The sequence below is a fragment of the Lepidochelys kempii genome, chromosome 6 (genome assembly GCF_965140285.1).
Source record: "Lepidochelys kempii isolate rLepKem1 chromosome 6, rLepKem1.hap1, whole genome shotgun sequence".
Classification (NCBI taxonomy): Eukaryota; Metazoa; Chordata; order Testudines; family Cheloniidae; genus Lepidochelys; species Lepidochelys kempii.
This window is the reverse complement of record NC_136385.1, coordinates 19,112,502-19,133,180: the sequence shown is the minus strand read 5'-3', so window position 1 is coordinate 19,133,180 and position 20,679 is coordinate 19,112,502. Positions and strand designations below refer to the sequence as shown.

Sequence of the window (20,679 nt, the reverse complement as noted above, 5' to 3'; positions counted from 1 at the left end):
GAGTGGTGCTATTCCAAAGGCACAGTCATCAACAATTGCTACATCTATGGACTTTTTACTTCAGAAAATTCACACCACACAGCAAAATTACAGCATTTTAGACAAAGAACTGTTGGCAATTAAGATTGCCTTTGAAGGGTGGCATCACTATCTAGAAGGGGCCTGGTACTGCATCCAGGTGTACACTAGAGTATGTGCACAGCGCTAAGGTCCTCAGCCAATGACAACTTGGTTAGGCCTTATTCTTTTTTTGCTCTGATTTTCTAATCTTCTATCATCCAGGAACTGAAAATAGCAAGGCCGATGCTCTGTCCCAGAAGGGAGAATATAATACTGACCAAAAGACTCGAAACCTAAAACCTCCTACATCCTCAAGCCTCATAACTCTCTGGGGACATGTCCCTGCCAAAACCTGCTCACCCTCATATGATCGGACCTAGAGCACAGTATCTCTCCTGTTGAGCAGAAACCATAAGTAGGGAACCCCCCGATGTTAAAACAAGGTACCTACATGAAAGGCCACCTCTCTCTCTCTCCCCAAAACTCTCCAAGGACCTGACACACCCCTTCTCTGAGGCCCCACCCTTGCTCCCTCTACCCCCCTTCCCTCTGTCATTTTCTCTACCCACTCTCACTCACTCGCTCATTTTCACCAGGCTGGGGAAGGGGGTTGGGGTGCAGAGGGATGAGGGCTCCAGCTGGGGGGTGTGGGCTTTGGTGTGGGGCCAGGGATGAGGGATTTGAGGTGCAGGAGGGGGCTCCAGGCTGGGACCAAGGGATTCAGAGGGCAGGAGGGGATCAGGGCTTGGACAGGGGGTTGGGGCACAAGGGGGTGAGGGCTCTGGCTAGGGGTGTGGGCTCTGGGCTGGGGATGAGGGGTTTGGGGTGCAGGACGGTGCTCCGGCCTGGGATCGAGGGTTTGGAGGGCAGGAGGGGGATCATGGCTGGGGCAGCAGCTTGGGGTGCGGAAGGGGTGAGCCTTAAGTAGGCCTAACTGCATAAAAAGCCAGTCAATTGCAAACCAGCTGAGCAGCGAACAAAAGGAGTTTGCCTGGGAATTCGCCTGGGGAGAGCCCACTGAGGCTTACATCTTGCCGGATTCTCTGAGTAATTACTACAACTCCTGAGGAAGCTTGTAGAAGGAAGGTAATATGGATAGGGGGTGTTCATGTTCAGCTGTTGTGACCTGCACTGGATGTGCTATGTTTGTCTTTCTTCCACAGGACAGATGCGACTTTGTCTGTACAAAGTGCAAGCTGGTCTCCATACTGGAAGAGAAGGTTCAAGGTCTGGAACAACAGGTATCGACCCTGCGTTGCATAAGAGAAACTGAAGATTTCCTGGACGGATGTCAGGATAGGCTTCTACAGGCACAAGGTTCTGAAGATTCAGAGCAGGCTGCACATCGGGGACAGAAGGATGGTGAAGAAATTTGGCATCATGTGACCTCCAGAAGAAAAAGGGGAACATCCATGTACCAGCAGGGCATATACACATAAGTAACCGTTTTCATGTTCTCTCCACAGGTACTAATGCGGAGAGTGGACCAGATGATACGTCTGAGGGAAGGGAGCAGAAGGAGACTCCGCCAATTGGAAGGCATGGGATGCACTGTCCTAGGGTTGGGGGTTCCACGACCACCGCTCCCAAGAGAAGGAGGCGGGTGGTGGTGGTCGGGGACTCTCTCTTCAGGGGGCTGAGTCATCTATCTGCCGCCCCGACCAGGAAAACCGAGAAGTCTGCTGCTTGCCAGGAGCTAAGATTTGCGATGTGACAGAGAGACTGCCGAGACTCATCAAGCCCTCAGATCGCTACCCCTTCCTGCTTCTTCACGTGGGCACCAATGATACTGCCAAGAATGACCTTGAGCGGATCACTGCAGACTACGTGGCTCTGGGAAGAAGGATAAAGGAGTTTGAGGTGCAAGTGGTGTTCTCGTCCATCCTCCCCGTGGAAGGAAAAGGCCTGGGTAGAGACCGTCGAATCGTGGAAGTCAACGAATGGCTATGCAGGTGGTGTCGGAGAGAAGGCTTTGGATTCTTTGACCATGGGATGGTGTTCCAAGAAGGAGTGCTAGGCAGAGATGGGCTCCACCTAATGAAGAGAGGGAAGAGCATCTTTGCAAGCAGGCTGGCTAACCTAGTGAGGAGGGCTTTAAACTAAGTTCACCAGGGGAAGGAGACCAAAGCCCTGAGGTAAGCAGGAAAGTGGGATACCGGGAGGAGGCACGAGCAGGAGCGCGTGAGAAGGGAGGGCTCCTGCCTCGTACTGAGAAAGAGGAGCGATCAGCAGGTTACCTCAAGTGCCTATATACAAATGCACGAAGCCTGGGAAACAAGCAGGGAGAACTGGAAGTCCTGGCACAGTCAAGGAATTATGATGTGATTGGAATAACAGAGACTGGAGTACTGTCATGGATGGATATAAGCTGTTCAGGAAGGACAGGCAGGGCAGAAAAGGTGGGGGAGTTGCACTGTATGTAAGAGAGCAGTATGACTGCTCAGAGCTCAAGTATGAAACTGCAGAAAAACCTGAGAGTTTCTGGATTAAGTTTAGAAGTGTGAGCAACAAGGGTGAAGTCGTGGTGGGAGTCTGCTATAGACCACCGAACCAGGAGGATGAGGTGGACGAGGCTTTCTTCCAGCAACTCGCAGAAGTTACTAGATCACAGGCCCTGGTTCTCATGGGAGACTTCAATCACCCTGATATCTGCTGGGAGAGCAATACAGAGGTGCACAGGCAATCCAGGAAGTTTTTGGAAAATGTAGGGGACAATTTCCTGCTGCAAGTGTTGGAGGAACCAACTAGGGGCAGAGCTGTTCTTGACCTGCTGCTCACAAACCGGGAAGAATTAGTAGGGGAAGCAAAAGTGGATGGGAACCTGGGAGGCAGTGACCATGAAATGGTCGAGTTCAGGATCGTAACACAAGGAAGAAAGGAGAGTAGCAGAATACAGACCCTGGACTTTAGAAAAGCAGACTTTGACTCCCTCCGGGAACTGATGGGCAAGATCCCCTGGGAGAATAACATGAGGAGGAAAGGAGTATAAAAATATTGCTCGGGCTTGCAGGAGTGAAATCAGGAAGGCCAAATCACACCTGGAGTTGTAGCTAGCAAGAGATGTTAAGAGAAACAAGAAGGGTTTCTTCAGGTATGTTAGCAACAAGAAGAAAGTCAAGGAAAATGTGGGCCCCTTACTGAATGAGGGAGGCAACCTAGTGACAAAGGATGTGGAAAAAGCTAATGTACTCAATGCTTTTTTTGCCTCTGTCTTCACGAACACGGTCAGCTCCCAGACTACTGCACTGGGCAGCACAGCATGGGGAGGAGGTGACCAGCCCTCTGTGGAGAAAGAAGTGGTCCTGGACTATTTAGAAAAGCTGGACGACCACAAGTCCATGGGGCCGGATGTGTTGCATCCGAGAGTGCTAAAGGAGTTGGCGGACGTGATTGTGGAGCCATTGGCCATTATCTTTGAAAACTCATGGCGATCGGGGGAGGTCCCGGATGACTGGAAAAAGTCTAATGTAGTGCCCATGTTTAAAAAAGGGAAGAAGGAGGATCCTGGGAACTACAGGCCAGTCAGCCTCACCTCAGTCCCTGGAAAAATCATGGAGTAGGTCCTCAAGGAATCAATTCTGAAGCACTTAGAGGAGAGGAAAGTGATCAAGGACAGTCAGCATGGATTCACCAAGGGAAAGTCATGCCTGACTAATCTAATTGCCTTCTATGACGAGATAACTGGCTCTGTGGATGAAGGGAAAGCAGTGGATGTGTTGTTCCTTGACTTTAGCAAAGCTTTTGACATGGTCTCCCACAGTATTCTTGCCAGCAAGTTAAAGAAGTATGGGCTGGATGAATGGACTATAAGGTGGATAGAAAGCTGGCTCGATTGTCGGGCTCAACGGGTAGTGATCAATGGCTCCATGTCTAGTTGGCAGCTGGTATCAAGTGGAGTGCCCCAGGGGTCGGTCCTGGGTCCAGTTTTGTTCAATATCTTCATAAATGATCTGGAGGATGGTGTGGATTGCACCCTCAGCAAGTTTGCAGATGACACTAAATTGGGAGGAGTGGTAGATGCACTGGAGGGCAGGGATAGGATACAGAGGGACCTAGACAAATTGGAGGATTGGGCCAAGCGAAATCTGATGAGTTTCAACAAGGACAAGTGCAGAGTCCTGCACTTAGGACGGAAGAATCCCATGCACCGCTACAGACTAGGGACTGAATGGCTCGGCAGCAGTTTCTGCAGGGAAGGACCTAGGGGTTACAGTGGATGAAACGTTGGATATGAGTAAACAGTGTGCCCTTGTTGCCAAGAAGGCCAATGGCATTTTGAGATGTATAAGTAGGGGCATTGCCAGCAGATCGAGGGACGTGATCGTTCTATTCGACATTGGTGAGGCCTCATCTGGAGTACTGTGTCCAGTTTTGGGCCCCACACTACAAGAAGGATGTGGAAAAATTGGAGAGTGTCCAGCAGAGGGCAACAAAAATGATTAGGGGACTGGAACACATGACTTATGAGGAGAGGCTGAGGGAAGTGGGGATGTTTAGTCTTCAGAAGAGAAGAATGAGGGGGGATTTGATAGCTGCTTTCAACTACCTGAAAGGGGATTCCAAAGAGGATGGCTCTAGACTGTTCTCAGCGGTAGCAGATGACAGAACAAGGAGTAATGGTCTCAAGTTGCAGTGGGGAGATTTAGGTTGGATATTAGGAAAAACTTTCACTAGGAGGGTGGTGAAACACTGGAATGCGTTACCTAGGGAGGTGGTGGAATCTCCTTCCCTAGAAGTTTTTAAGGGCAGGCTTGACAGAGCCCTGGCTGGGATGATTTAGTTGGGGATCGGTCCTGCTTTGAGCAGGGGATTGGACTAGATGACCTCCTGAGGTCCCTTCCAACCCTGATATTCTGTGATTCTATAAGGGGGTCAGGGATGCAGACTTTGGGCAGCACTTATCTCAGGCTGCTTCCAGAAGGAGCAGCATGTCCCCAATCTGGCTCCTATGCAGAGGCGTGGTCAGATCGCTCTGCACACCATCCCGTGTGTTGACACTTACCCTACAGCTCCCACTGGCCGTGGAACAGCAGAGCTGGCACTTGCAGCATGGTCAGCGTGCGGAACCCCCTAGCTGCCCCTACACATAGGAGCTGGAGGGGGGACATGCCACTGCTTCCGGGAGCTGCGCGGAACCACGGCAGTCAGGGATCCTGCCTTAGCCCCGCTGTGCTGCTGATTGGACTTTTAATGGTCCAGTCAGTGGTGCTTACTGGAGCCACCAGGGTCCCTTTTTGATCGGGCATTCTGGTTGAAAACCGGACACCTGGCAACCCTATTCATTGTATGTTGTGTGATGTTATGATTAACTCATATAGCATGTTATATATAATCATTGCATGCTAAATAGATTTAAGGATCATAGAAATATAAGACTGATAAGTATTTAGAAGTGATCAATATATATTTAGGTATCTAAGTAAAGTAGGGCCGAAATAAAATGTCGGTTTAGCCATATTAGGCCTTAGGCTTAAGAAATGCTTGACATAAGTAAGTGACCAAAGAATGACCTGATGCCCCAAGATTCTGAGAAAAGATGAGCCAATGGGTGGTAGTGAGAAAAATTAACAGCAATATACAGTAAATTACTACAAGATACCTTGTATTCACATTTTTCCAACATGTGCCGTAACCGCAGGGTACACATTGTTCATAGATACTAATGAGAATAAAAGGAACTATAAACAACCTATGAAAAACAGTGTTGCACAATATTCTTGGGGGATAAAATACAAGTAAGGAAAAAGTGGGTTGATACTTTCATGCACATGCAGAGTGTTAGGTGCAGTCAGAATCACAAGATGAAAGAGGGCTCTGAGATTCTCTACTGGAAAACTCCAGCAGGAACCGTTCCTCTACTGATGATGAATTGGCAATGCATCCATCAGACCCTACGAATATAAGATAAAAGGCTACAACTGGAATCAGTGGAGAAGGGGGCTGGAGGAGCTTTAGTTCACAAAGGGTTCTGTCCATGAAGCTTCTGATTGGGGGAGACATCCAGCCCCAACAATTAGCTCGGACGGACTACTTAAGCCAGAAGGATGCAAGTTGCCGGATCCCTGGCTGGCTACCATTTTGGACCATGCCTACATGCCTGATTCCTTAGCCCTGTCTTCCTGCCTGTTCCTGCCTCCCAGCCTGTTCCTGGTTCCTGCTGTCTTTATCCCAGATCATCCTCCACTCCTGGTTCCTGTTTTTCTGCCTTGTTCCAAATCCCTGCTTCTCTGCCCTACCCCCGACTCTGGCTCTGGATTCGACCCTTGATTCATCCTCTGACTCCATCTCTGACCCTAGCTCTAGTTCCTGGCGCCAAAGTCCAACCACTAGGAGTAAGAATACAGGAGTAATTGCTAGCACTCTTGTAAACCAGCCACTGGAGGAGGTCTTGACAAACACTTTCACAGAGGGTTCCTCAAGTATTTACTAATCAGCAGTAGAATATTGTTGATCAGGAACCTTGGATTCTATCCATGGCTTGGGGAGAGGAATGTAGTTTATAGGCATTTACACAAGTTTTGCTTCTGTAACAAACCTGAAAAGCAGTATGATTCAGCGGATAGAATTGGGGTTTGTTGTGTGAAAGAGCTGAGGTCTGTCCCAGCAGTGACCCTACATAATCTCTCTGCCAGTTTCTTTAAACAACTGGGTGTGTTCAGCAGGTCTTTGGGAACTGCCTTGTAAGGTTGGGGCTCATGACCTTGGTCAATGAAAAGGGTAGTGAATTGCATAGGGATACAAGCAGCACTTAGAAGAGGTGAGGTTTGAAATCCTGAGTTTCTTTTTCTGAGCCTTGGGAAGTTTGCCCCCATACTACAGTGGCATTTGATGAAAAAATCCCTCAAATTTAGTGGTGGCATTTTGGCAGTGGCAGATATGTTGGCACATTTGGTTTGGTGCACAGATTTATGGTTATGATTAAAATGCTATAAAATGCTCCACAAACAGTACCTGTGTATAACTGATATTAGCTGTCTAGAAGTTTTTTAATGTAGAGTTAAGCTTGCCCAGCTCTGCCTTGTACCCTTGTAAAGTGTGGAGAGTGGCGTCACTTCATCTTCTGTGTGACAGGGTTTGCTCCACAGAAGCCTCATGGCCTGCCAGAACATGATGCACCCTGCCTCAGGGCCTACAATGATCAGCCACTGCCTCTTGGGAGGTCCAGGGCAGTGGTGCTTTCGCCCTCTGGCTAAGCCACTCTTCAGTTCTCGCCTTCCGAGGTATTAAAGTCCCAAAATAAGAAAACCAAAAACTCTTAATAGGGCCGCCCCACAGCAGGACCCCGCCCTTTTACTCTGAGCCTGTCTCCAATAGCCAGTCCTTTCGTCAGTCCCCCAGGGCCCAGTCGGCAGTCGTCCCATCCACTTTGAGACTCGTCCAACTGGAAAGCTACCTCAGACTCCTGGGTGTAAACAGGCTTCCCTCACAGAGGGAAGCAGGGCTCTGATCTACTTCCTGGACAGCACCCAACAGAGCTAGGCTGTCTTCTTTTAACTCCAAGCTCCACACCTAACATCTGCTGCAGCTGTAATAGGGTGAGACTAACAGGATCCACAGGCCCTCATTAATCTCCTCCTTGCCAGGGTGGGGCCTATATGACCCGTCACAATCTGAAAACTAGGAAAAACAAAACTGAGTTACACATCAGGCTGCCTGCAAACACTCTGGCTTGGAAAGAGCCCCAGACCCACTGCCTATGTGCAAATTACTGTCTCTGGCACATTACTAGGGCTTAAGCCACATTGGAGATCCAACATTTACCCTGAACAACTTAAATATTCCTTCCCCAAAGGGGAAGTGGGTGCCAAACACCAGCTGAGTAGTCTGGTTAGGTTTGTGGTAGAGGTTGAATTTTTCTATCAAATTTCAAGTAAATTGGACAAGAGATTCCTGGATTAGGACACTCTAAAAATAGAGATCTTCACCGTAGGTCAAAAAGTAATTTTTTTTTTACCACTCTCCAGTCAGTGAAACAACAAAAAGAAGAAAGTTAAAACAATTCACTGGATTCCCCTAGGTGGGATCTAGTGCACAGAACCAAAGTGATTATCATTGATTATTTGCAGTACAGTAGCCCCTGGAGGTCCGAGCCAGGATTAGGATCCCAGAGTGCAAGGCACCGTATCTATACATTATAACAGACAGAGCTTATACAACAATTATTATAGGCAGAGCTGGTAGCAATTCCTATTATTACGATTGCTGGAAACGTCCCTGTTTTCAGTTGCTTATAACTTTGCCAAGTTTTAACCATTTGGACTGAAATTGTCCATGCTTGGTGTTTCCACCGGGCTGAATACTGTGAAAGTTGCCACTGAAATGGTTCAGCCTTTTCTGAGAACTAGGTTGTTCTGCCCATGTTAAAAACAATTCTTGCAACCTTTTCCCTGAGAGGCTCTAGCTCCCCATGTTTTGGAGCAGGGACTTTAAATTTGGCAGGAGGGTGGTCCTTGGGAACAGCAAAATGTGCCTCCCTGTCGCATGAAAATCCACATAAAATATGGCCAAGTTATAAGACCTTGAAAAAAATCTCAGTTTGCACGAGCTCTGTAGAGACTTGTTAGAACTTTGTAACGAAATTCTTTTTTTTTGTTTGAGTTTTTGTTGTTGCTGTTCATAATCTTGTCAATCACCCATGGTTCTCATCACACCCCCACTTCTGCATCAGAGCAGCTGTGGCTCCTCCTCTCCACTCCCTCTACCTTATTTCCCGTTTCTTGTTTTCCCTCACCCCTCGACAATTCCCACCTACTCCATCACAATCTCCCATCTCCTCCCACCAGCACAAATAAATATAGGTCCCCCAACTGTAACCTCCTCCTGACCTCTGACCATATCTGCCCTAACCTGGGCCTTCCCTCCATCCCCACCCTGTCTACCTCCTACAGTCATCCCCTCCACCACCTTGGCCCCTCTGCTGCCATCCTGTCTAACCTCATGCCCACTCCTCTCCTTTCTCCTCCCCTTCTCTTGCTGACTCTGAAACACCCACTCCAACTCTAAAAAGATCACAGCCATCCACATCTTCATCTCTCCTTCCCTCTAGCTTCACACTCTAGCACTCCATAAGGTTTTGCACTGGAGTGTAAGTGTGATGAAGTTGGGGTACATATTGCTTTTGGTAGCTGTTGGAGATGAAGATGAAAGCCAAATGGAACACTGTAGTATGTTATTGACAGTGTGTAGGCAACAAGAAGGTGGAAAGGAGTGCACAAGTCTTTCCCCTTAACTTCTTATTTCTATGCTTTTAAGATTTTGGGTGAATGGGGAGTGGTCCTGCCACAGTCTTAAAATTCTGTCACTTTTATGGTGGATCATTCAGCCATTTGTGAGCTACGAAAATCTAGGGCAGGGGGAATCAACATTTAAAAAATAATGTATGTTTTACTACTTAAATTATGTAGGTGTTTTTGGAGCTCAGACAACACTCACCGACGTGGCTGCTTGCACGGTCTTGGCATATCTTCATCTTGAAAGGAACACTGTCTTAGACAAAGTGACTCCAGTTTACAGCAATGCTTTATACAGAATGAAAGAACAATTTCATCCATTTTGGTAAAGTTATGCTCAGTTAATATTAGCCGAGTGTAACGATTCATTGCACTCTGCACAATTTTTTTTTCTTGAATTTCATACAAACAGTGAAACGCCTCAAGATAGGAAGTCATCTTCTTACCAACATAACTGAACAATGACACAGTGGGTTTTTCTTCAACCCACTTTACTAAAGTTTCTTTAATTAGTGGTGAAATTTTACAGCTAAGCATTTTCTCCCTCTCCTCCTTTCTCTCATCATTTAAAAGACCAAACAGGAATCGCACTGTTAATGTGGAATAATTCCCATTGTTTGTATCCCTTTTCAACAACATCTTGACATTTTTCAAAATAGTTTCTGAATCTTCCACTGTTGTTTCTTCTTTCTGCAACACACAAGATAAAGCTGCAAAAAATTCTTGAAAACTCAGGTGAATGAAGCTGTAGACATGTTCACAGTCAAGGTCTTTCTGAAACATGTTCTCATTCAGAAAGAGAGAGTCAGCTGTATCTAAGCCATGCTGCTTGATTTCATCTTCCTCAAAGAGTATTTTCTGCCTCCTTACTCCATCTGCAGCCAAGGAACAAAGTCCCTTCAAGTTCATTTGTATCTGTTGCTTTGAATTACTGCTGTGACCTTTCATCAGACTGGAGAGATAGAGCACGTAGACATCAGTGACTGTTCTTGAAGTTTGTGCAAGATCTTCACCTGCTTCCATCTGTTGTTTCAGAACAGTGCAGATGATCCAACACACAATGGGAATAAAGCACATGGTGAAGAGCATTTCACGGTCTTCTACAAAGTTATAGGCTTTTATTGCTTGTTCTTCATTCCTAAAGAACTTGTGAAAATATTCTTCTCTCGCATTTTCAGAAAACCCCAGAATCTCTGCATAACGTTCTGCACAATGTCCATCTTCCAAACACTGCTTGAGTTTCTCCAGAGCTGTTGGCCTTGTAGTAATTATTAAGTAGGATTTGTGAAGCACTTTTTTCCTAAATAAACTGCTCAGTACAATTTCCACTGACTGCTTCTCACAGGGATCAGAGGAGAAATTACTTTCTGACTGATTAAAGGAAAATCTCAGTTCATCAAAACCGTCAATTATGAACAGGAGTTTTTCTGGATTCATCAAAATCTCTTTAGTTGGTGCATTTTGATCAGCACAGTTCTTGAAGATCAAATCTTCAATACTTCCCTGCTCACTGACAAAGTTAAGTTCCCTACAATTTATGTAGAAAACATAATCAAACCTGCTCTGATACAGTTCTCCATTTGCCCAGTCCAACATGATCTTTATTGCGGTCAGTGTTTTTCCAATTCCTGCAGGTCCCAGCAACATGACAATTTGTGGTAATTGTCCATCTTCATCAAGTTCAAATAAATGGCCTATGGTGATGGAACTAGCGTAGTTAGATATGATTTCTTCATGTCTCCGTCCCGAGGCCATTATTTCATTTTCTCTCTGCTTTTTGTGACGATGTTCCTTTACAATGATCAGTTTTGTGTATCTGCTGTTTAGCTTCACATTCTCACCAAGACGAGCGTTCATGTCTTTTATTGCGCTGTATTTGTTTCGTATATGTTCTCTGTACTTCACCCTGTAAGCTGAGTTAGTGACATGAAGCATTAGATATTACTGTAATGCTACAATAACGCCATTTAAACAAGAATACTGTTTCAGTAAGTTTATAGTGCATGTTTCATCATAAGGTATCCTGATATAAATTAACTCTGGGCCCAATCCTTACTCACATCAGTGGCCCCACTGAAATTAGTCATATGAGAAAAAAAGCGTAGGCTCAGGCCCTCTCTGCATTTATATATATATAAGAATCACTTCATCAGTTACTGAAATGTAGCTATATCTAGGATGAAACCTGTCAGGTGTTTAACAGTGCACAATGGCACTCTGTAACAAAGTGATGGAGAATGACAGGTATAACTGAAACAGTAGTGGGAATTTAGGTGCAAAGAACAGAACTAAATATAACTTAAAATTTGTCCAGGGCTCAGAGGTTTAAAAAAGTCCCACAGCACTTTCAGTGACCACAACTGTTGACCTCTCGTTATTTTGACTTGTTTAAAAGATGGCGTCCCTAGCAGGAGAGGGCCTTCCAGCATCATGCTGCTGCACGGGGTCAGTACTGCCTGAGACAAGAGCTCCACCTCCTCACCAGCACCATGTTCTGCAGCCCCTGATTCTTTCCTGGAGATCTCCCCATGCATTTCCTCATCCCCCATCCAACCCTGCGTAACCGGCGTGATCTGACGAGACTGTGCTCTGAGGGGTTACTTATTATTTCTGCAAGTAAATCCAATGTCTGGCTGACCTAGCCTAATGCTGGTAATTACTGGTAACTATGCAATGCAATTCCTTATTGAATGTCACATACCATTTGCTGATGTTTCAGGTGTTTGCTGAGGACCCAAAGCTGAAAGAGAAATTTCACATGAATGTTAGTGCAACAAAAATCACAGAGTATCACGCAGTTCAGGACATTAGGACAAGTCATTCGTTCAGGGGTCTCTGCAGTAATAAGCTCCCTAGTAAACCCAGGATTGAGGCAGGCAAAGAGAATTTCTTTGGCGACACTAGTTCAGTGACTTGTTCAAAACGTCCACCAGAAGCAATACTCTTTTTTTTAAAACCACTGGAGTAGCCACGTACGGTATGTCTACACAGCAATGTAAGCCTGGGCTCAGTCTAACCCCCCTTGTGTCCATGCACCAATTGTGCTAACCTAGGCCTCAGATCTAGGGTCCCAGGACCTTGCAGGGCTGGAGGGTTTGAGCCCGTGTTAAGCTGGGACCTAGGATCCAAGCCCTATTGCTTTCCTGTGTGCACATAGCCCTGGCTTGCCTTGGGTCCTGGAAGCCCTCTGGGTGTATCCCAGAGATCCAGGTGGCAGAGGAGCAGCGCTGGAGGCAGCCAGCCCAGCAGCCGGAAGCTCCATTACTGCCTGGCAAAACACGATCCCTGCTCCTCTCCCAGTGGCAGCAGCTCCTGCTCTGGCTCCTCCTCGCTGCTGCACAGAGCTTCCCCGAACCAAGGGGCAAAACTGCCAGGCAGGAGGCAGCTCCCAGCCACTGGGATGCTGGGAGTCTTCCCTCTCCTGGCCATGCTGAGCCGGGAGCCCTGCTGCTCCCCCTCCCTGCAGGGCAGCTGCCTGGTCCCTACTCCACTCTCTGGCCCTTGCCCCCAGCCCCTCTGGGGCTGCATGTGCAGGGCTGCCTGGGCTGCACGCACTGTCAGGGGACTGAGTGGGAGTCAGCCCCCCAAATTCCCCCACTGCCTCCCTCAGTGGTAGCAGCTCCAGCTCCTCCTTGCTGCATGGCAGTCGCTTGTTCCCACTGTGCTCTCTGGCCCTTGCTCTCTGGCCCTTGCTCTCCCCCTGTGGCACGGTCAGGATGGTAAGTGGGAACCAGCCACAAACCTTCCCCGCAGCCTCCTTGTAACGGCCTGGCACTGACCTCTCACGAGTGCCCCTTCTGGTCGGGTGCATCTTCAGTCTTTAAATAGCTCCAGTCCCGGTATCAGGCCGTAGCCCCAGGGCTTCTCCCTGGCAGCAATAGATACATTCTCTGTGCGCCCTTCTGGCCCCAGCTCTTCAGCCAGGCCACTACGTAATTCAGATCCCCTTCTTGAGAGTTATGGCTGTCCAATTATAGGCCACTTTCCCAGTGGCCTATGGGGGGCATCCAAGTCCACCCATTACTCCAAGTCCCAGCCTAGCGACCCTAAGAATAGCTGCCACATGTCGCTGTGTCCCTTTAACTAAGCTGACAGGTTAACTAATAAGGTTAACTAAGCTGACAGGGGTAACTAATGCCCCCACATTCTGCACTCTAAGGGTATGTCTACACTACGAAATTAGGTTGAATTTATAGAAGTCGGTTTTTTAGAAATTGTTTTTAGATAGTCGATTTGTGTGTGTCCCCACACAAAATGCTCTAAGTGCATTAAATGCATTAACTCGGCGGAGTGCTTCCACAGTACAGAGGCTAGCGTCGACTTCCGGAGTGTTGCACTGTGGGTAGCTATCCCACAGTTCCCGCAGTCTCCGCTGTCTCATATAATATTATTCAAATCTCCCGTCAGCTTAGTTAATCCGCCTTCCGGAGAGGCAGTAGCTGTGTTGGCTACCACTGCCATAGTGCTGTGTACATGGGGGTTAGGTCGGTATGACCATGTTGCCCGGAGCGACGTAGTGACGTACTGATTTACAGCTATAGTGCAGACCAGACCTTATATTTATATTTAATAAAAAAATAGAAATGTCAAAATGAAAACATTTCACATTTTTTTAAAATGAAGCATTTTTTGGAACATTTCAATTCTTGAAAAACTTCAAAAGTTTAAGTTTCTGTCTCAATTTGGGATGCAACAAAATTTCAAAATCTAAACATTTTTATGAGATAGATCCATTTTCCAACCAGTTTTAATAATTAGACTGTAGCTGTTCCTCCTGCACCCATTTCAGGGAATGTTCAAAAGGGGGAGAGATTCAGAAGTTGCAGGAACATTAGGTTTTCTTACCTTTCTTTCTTGCCTCCTTGAGTTTATCAGCAGAATCTCTGCAATTGATCTTTTCAAGGACCGATATAGCTACATTCACTGCACCTTGCTCCTTATAGTATTCACACAAGAGGTCTACAAGTTTCAACCGATCGTCAGCTTCCTGCAGCTGACCTTTGGGGATTGTTTTTTTTTCATAGTTAGCATTTGCTAAGCTGAATTTAAATCTTTCAAGATCTCCTTCCTTTTCCGCTGAGAGATTGTCCAGTGTATCTAGAAGGATTTCTTTCATATTTTTGTCTGTAGTCATCGCAGAATATTACCAATAATCTGAAAAATAAGTGGAGAATTAAAAGTCAATTATTTATGAATCTCATGGTGTTGTTGAGATGGTGATTCAGTACACATACATGTAACCCTGCTGCCCGTCTGAGTTGGCAGCAACAAGGGCCGGATTCAGCATCTAGGGGTTCCATTTCAATAATGCAATGCAAAACCGGTTCGAGCCCCCACCCAGTGACCTGGGACAATTACATACTACCCCCCGGGTGCCTATAAGAGGCAATATTTCCCCTCTCAGAAGCACAGAGTCTGAGTGTAGCAAAATTGTTTTAATAAAGGAGGGAAACAATGTGGCATTATGTTGGGGAAACACCACCAACAGGATTCATAGCACAAACCATGAGCAAAAGACCCACTCCCAAGTAAGTTTGGCAGTGTCCTTTTCATAGAATCATAGAATCATAGAATATCAGGGTTGGAAGGGACCCCAGAAGGTCATCTAGTCCAACCCCCTGCTCAAAGCAGGACCAATTCCCAGTTAAATCATCCCAGCCAGGGCTTTGTCAAGCCTGACCTTAAAAACCTCTAAGGAAGGAGATTCTACCACCTCCCTAGGTAACGCATTCCAGTGTTTCACCACCCTCTTAGTGAAAAAGTTTTTCCTAATATCCAATCTAAACCTCCCCCACTGCAACTTGAGACCATTACTCCTCGTTCTGTCATCTGCTACCATTGAGAACAGTCTAGAGCCATCCTCTTTGGAACCCCCTTTCAGGTAGTTGAAAGCAGCTATCAAATCCCCCCTCATTCTTCTCTTCTGCAGGCTAAACAATCCCAGCTCCCTCAGCCTCTCCTCATAAGTCATGTGTTCCAGACCCCTCATCATTTTTGTTGCCCTTCGCTGGACTCTCTCCAATTTATCCACATCCTTCTTGTAGTGTGAGGCCCAAAACTGGACACAGTACTCCAGATGAGGCCTCACCAATGTCGAATAGAGGGGAACGATCACGTCCCTCGATCTGCTCATTATGCCCCTACTTATACAAGAGATGATTCTTTTACCTTTTTCTCTTTAAATAAAATCCTTCTTTTTAAGAACTGACTGATTTTTTCCCATTGTTCTAAGACCCAGGGATTTGGGTCTGTACTCACTTTGTAACTAATTGGTGAGGATATATGCTCAAGTCTTCCCCAGGAAAGGGGGTGTAGGCTTGGGGGAATATTTTGGGGCAATAGGACTCTAAGTGGCACACTGCTGGCTCATATCCAGCTTCTCGTCCACTGTCACCCCTAGGTCCTTTTCCGTAGAACTGCTGCCTAGCAGTGTTTGTTGTTTGCTGTTGTTTGTTGTTAAATCATCGCACCACGCCTGGGGGAGATCGCCGTGAACTGCGCCATTCCCGGTACTGACAGCCAGTTGTGACCTGACGTGGTCATCACTGATGAGGCCCAGAAAAAGATCATCCTCGTCGACATCACGGTCTCCTTTGAGAACAGGACCCCGGCCTTCCGAGAAGCCCGAGCTCGTAAGATGGAAAAATACGCCCCCCTGGCTGACACCCTGAGAGGGAAGGGCTACAAGGTGCAGATGGATGCCCTGATCGTCGGAGCCCTGGGCGCTTGGGACCCCTGCAACGAGCGTGTGCTGCGGACCTGTGGGATCAGTTGACGCTACGCACGGCTCATGCAGCACCTCATGGTCTCGGACACCATCCGATGGCCCAGGGACATCTACATCAAACACATCACCGGCCACCGACAGTACCAGGAGGTGTGAGCCGGTATGTCATCGTGAACCAACTATGGGAAAGGGACTGAGATACTTTTTCCATTGGACCATATGAACTGGAACCATAAATCCACTGAACATTAAATCACACCAAATGAGGGTAGATCCGTCCACATCACCGTATCCGCTCATTGTACTCCACACCTGAACATAGCCATTATATGGACAACATACCCCCATAGCTCAATGTCTGTACTTTGACCCGTTAAACTTTTACCCCAATTGGGGAGATTGCAGATTATGTATTCCTTATGCCACCCGCTTTTAAACTGAATTTCGCACCACTTGATAATCTGTACCTTATTCCCTGATAACCAGAAACTTCAATGCCTAAACTCTGTACCGTTTTCTTTTTTACTTCAACATTATCTTAATAAAATTATTGTGTTACTGCTGGGATTATAGGGTGATTTTTCTCACAGGGCTCTGTTAATGGTCCCTCTTACTAATTGTGGTTTTGTTCCTGCCCAGAAAAAGGAACTGGTATATATCTGAGTTCAGCATTTATTTTGGCATAGATTCCTGCCTCCCTGAAGGCTGTGGAAGGGAACCAAGAGGTTGAGGCCTAATGGGAGGCAAATGGGAGTTTCCACCCCAACAGCCCTAAGCTGCTGCGTTCTTTCTGCTCCCCCTGCTCCTACGAGAATGGCTTCCAGTTACTGTAAGGAGGGGCTGGGAGTGGAGAGAGCTCTTCCTAAGCAGCTCTGATTGGCTGACTGCTCCACTTGTTGGCCTTCTGGGGCAGAGCAACCAATCACAGGGGGATTTCCCCATGGCAGAACTCAAATTAATTGTAGAGATGGAGTTTCTCCTGTCATCACCAGACAGGCTCCAGCCCCAACTGAAATCCCTGTGACTCACAAAAAAATTTCAAGAGCTGTCAATACTGAGTATGGGGTAGGCTGCTGAAGGTCTGGTAATTTCCCTGGCAGATGCAGCAGGCAGGACCAGATCAGGGCAATCCAGGGAAGTAGACACACCATGACATTTACCCTTCCTGCCTTGTTCCCAACCCTGGAGCATGGCTCTATCCATATCCTGTGGCCCTGACTTCCCAGGGCTATCCACACTAGTGTTATCTGCTGAAAGGGGCTGTCACCCATCCTCCTTGGCAGGCTGGGGCTTCCCTCCTCATGACAAGCAGAGGTATCAGCAGGGGACCCTGCTTTCCCTTGGAAGCTGCTCAGGGATCCCCTCTCCCCCTCAGAAAAGCAAAAGCAGCTTCAGAGGAACCCTCCAGTACTTCCCTCAGCTGGCAGGGTATATCTGGTTGGCTGGGGTATCTGGCCCCACCACAGGCTTCTCTTCCTGCCACATTGCAAGTGATTAGTGTACAAATCACTCCTCATACACTCCAGTGTGGGGAGGTTTAGATTGGATATTAGGAAAAACTTTTTCACTAAGAGGGTGGTGAAACACTGGAATGCGTTACCTAGGGAGGTGGTAGAATCTCCTTCCTTAGAGGTTTTTAAGGTCAGGCTTGACAAAGCCCTGGCTGGGATGATTTAACTGGGAATTGGTCCTGCTTTGAGCAGGGGGTTGGACTAGATGACCTTCTGGGGTCCCTTCCAACCCTGATATTCTATGATTCTATGATTCCTCAATCCAGCATATGAGAGCCCAGCACATTTTTAATTTTCAGTGCTTACCCATTTCCAGTACTGAGGCCCCAAGCTCTGGTTTCAGGCTAGTATAAAGCATCTTATAGCGGTGAACAGCAGAGAGCCTAACAGAGGGAGTTTGCCTGGGATCTGTCTGACAGGAGGTACGCTAAGGGCTGCATTAGGGAGGCTGTGTTGGTGAGTGTCTGTTGTGGGGACAGTTTGACTGCGTGCTTGATTGGTTCTTTGAAAAGTATGAATTGGGAGTGCTTTGTTCCAGGTGAGCCTTGAGGGGGCCTGACTGTTATAAAAAGCCAGTGAGCAGCAAACAGCAGAGAGGCTAACAGAGGGAGTTCACCCGGGGAGAGCCCACTGAGGCTTACATCTTGCCGGCTTCTCTGAGTAGTTACTACAACTCCTGAAGAAGCTCGGAGAAGGAAGGTAATATGGATGGGGAGCGTTCAGCTGTTGTGACCTGCACTGGCTGTGCCATGTTTGTCTTTCTTCCACAGGACAGAACCGACTTTGTTTGTACAAAGTGCAAGCTGGTCTCCATATTGGAAGAGAAGGTTCAAGGTCTGGAGAAACAAGTATCGACCCTGCGTTGCATAAGAGAAACTGAAGATTTCCTGGACAGACGTCAGGATATGCTTCTACGGGCACAATGTTCTGAAGATTCAGAGCAGGCTGTGCAGCGGGGACAAGAGGACAGTGAAGAAATTTGGCAGCATGTCACCTCCAGAAGAAGAAAGGGGAGCGTCCATGTACCAGCAACACAGATACAGGTAAGTAACCGTTTTCATGTTCTCTCCACAGGTACTAATGCTGAGAGTGGACTAGATGATACATCTGAGGGAAGGGAACAGAACGAGACTCTGCCGATTGGAAGGCATGAGATGCACTGTTCTAGGGATGGGGGTTCCACGAAATGAGAGCGAAAGGGGAGGGCTCCTGCCTCATATTAAGAAAGCACGACAAACAGCAAGTTATCTCAAGTGCCTATACACAAATGCATGAAGCCTGAGAAACAAGCAGGGAGAACTGGAAGTCCTGGCACGGTCAAGGAATTATGATGTGATTGGAATAATAGAGACTTGGTGGGATAACTCACATGACTGGAGTACTGTCATGGATGGATATGAACTGTTCAGGAAGGACAGGAAGGGCAGAAAAGGTGAGGGAGTTGCATTGTATGTAAGAGAGCAGTATGACTGCTCAGAGCTCCGGTATGAAACTGCAGAAAAACCTGAGTGTCTCTGGATTAAGTTTAGAAGCGTGAGCAACAAGGTTGATGTCGTGGTGGGAGTCTGCTATAGACCACTGGATCAGGGGGATGAGGTGGACAAGGCTTTCTTCCAGCAACTCACGGAAGTTACTAGATCACAGGCCCTGGTTCTCATGGGAGACTTCAATCACTCTGATATCTGCTGGGACAGCAATTCAGCAGTGCACAGACAATCCAGGAAGTTTTTGGAGAGTGTAGGGGACAATTTCCTGCTGCAAGTGCTGGAGGAACCAACTAGGGACAGAGCTCTTCTTGACCTGCTGCTCACAAACTGGGAAGAACTAGTAGGGGAAGCAAAAGTGGATGGAAACCTGGGAGGCAGTGACCATGAGATGGTCGAGTTCAGAATCTTGACACAGGGAAGAAAGGAGAGCAGCAGAATGCGGACCCTGGACTTCAGAAAAGCAGACTTTGACAACCTCAGGGAACTCATGGGCAGGATCCCCTGGGAGAATAACATGAGATGGAAAGGAGTCCAGGAGAGCTGGCTGTATTTTAAAGAATCCTTATTGAGGTTACAGGGACAAACCATCCCGATGCATAGAAAGAATAGTAAATATGGCAGGTGACCAGCTTGGCTTAACAGTGAAATCCTTGCTGATCTTAAACACAAAAAAGAAGCTTACAAGAAGTGGAAGATTGGACAAATGACCAGGGAAGAGTATAAAAATATTACTCGGGCATGCAGGAGTGAAATCAGGAAGGCAAAATCACACCTGGAGTTGCAGCTAGCAAGCGATGTTAAGAGTAAGAAGAAAGGTTTCTTCAGTTATGTTAGCAACAAGAAGAAGGTCAAGGAAAGTGTGGGCCCCTCACTGAATGAGGGAGACAACCTAGTGACAGAGGATGTGGAAAAAGCTAATGTACTCAATGCTTTTTTTGCCTCTGTCTTCACAAACAAGGTCAGCTCCCAGACTGCTGCATTGGGCAGCACAGCATGGGGAGGAGGTGACCAGCCCTCTGTGGAGAAAGAAGTGGTTCAGGACTATTTAGAAAAGCTGGATGAGCACAAGTCCATGGGGCCGGATGCGCTGCATCCGAGAGTGCTAACGGAGTTGGCAGATGTGATTGCAGAGTCATTGGCCATTATCTTTGAAAACTCATGGCAATCGGGGGAGGTCCCGGATGACTGGAAAAAGGCTAATGTAGTGCCCATCTTTAAAAAAAGGGAAGAAGGAGGATCCTGGAAACTACAGGCCAGTCAGCCTCACCTCAGTCCCTGGAAAAATCATGGAGCAGATTCTCAAGGAATCAATTCTGAAGCACTTAGAGGAGAGGAAAGTGATCAGGAACAGTCAGCATGGATTCACCAAGGGAAAGTCATGCCTGACTAATCTAATTGCCTTCTATGATGAGATAACTGGCTCTGTGCATGAGGGGAAAGCAGTGGATGTGTTGTTCCTTGACTTTAGCAAAGCTTTTGACATGGTCTCCCACAGTATTCTTGCCAGCAAGTTAAAGAAGTATGGGCTGGATGAATGGACTATAAGGTGGATAGAAAACTGGCTAAATTGTCGGGCTCAACAGGTAGGGATCAATGGCTCCATGTCTAGTTGGCAGCCAGTATCAAGTGGAGTGCCCCAAGGGTTGGTCCTCGGGCCGGTTTTG

The 20,679-nt window shown here is 47.2% G+C and overlaps 1 protein-coding gene across 1 annotated transcript in view; it reads right to left on the bottom strand.

The window, feature by feature from the left end:
- Nucleotides 1-20,679, bottom strand: part of LOC140912507 (NACHT, LRR and PYD domains-containing protein 12) — a 284,723-nt gene that overhangs the window by 238,339 nt on the left and 25,705 nt on the right. Inside the window, exons 2-4 of the mRNA XM_073346992.2 lie at nt 14,136-14,444; nt 11,992-12,030; nt 9,493-11,203 (exon numbers count right to left, since the gene is read on the bottom strand). Of these exons, the coding sequence (XP_073203093.2) occupies nt 9,493-11,203; nt 11,992-12,030; nt 14,136-14,424 (2,039 nt within the window). The 5' untranslated portion in view covers nt 14,425-14,444. The remainder of the gene's footprint in view (nt 1-9,492; nt 11,204-11,991; nt 12,031-14,135; nt 14,445-20,679) is intronic.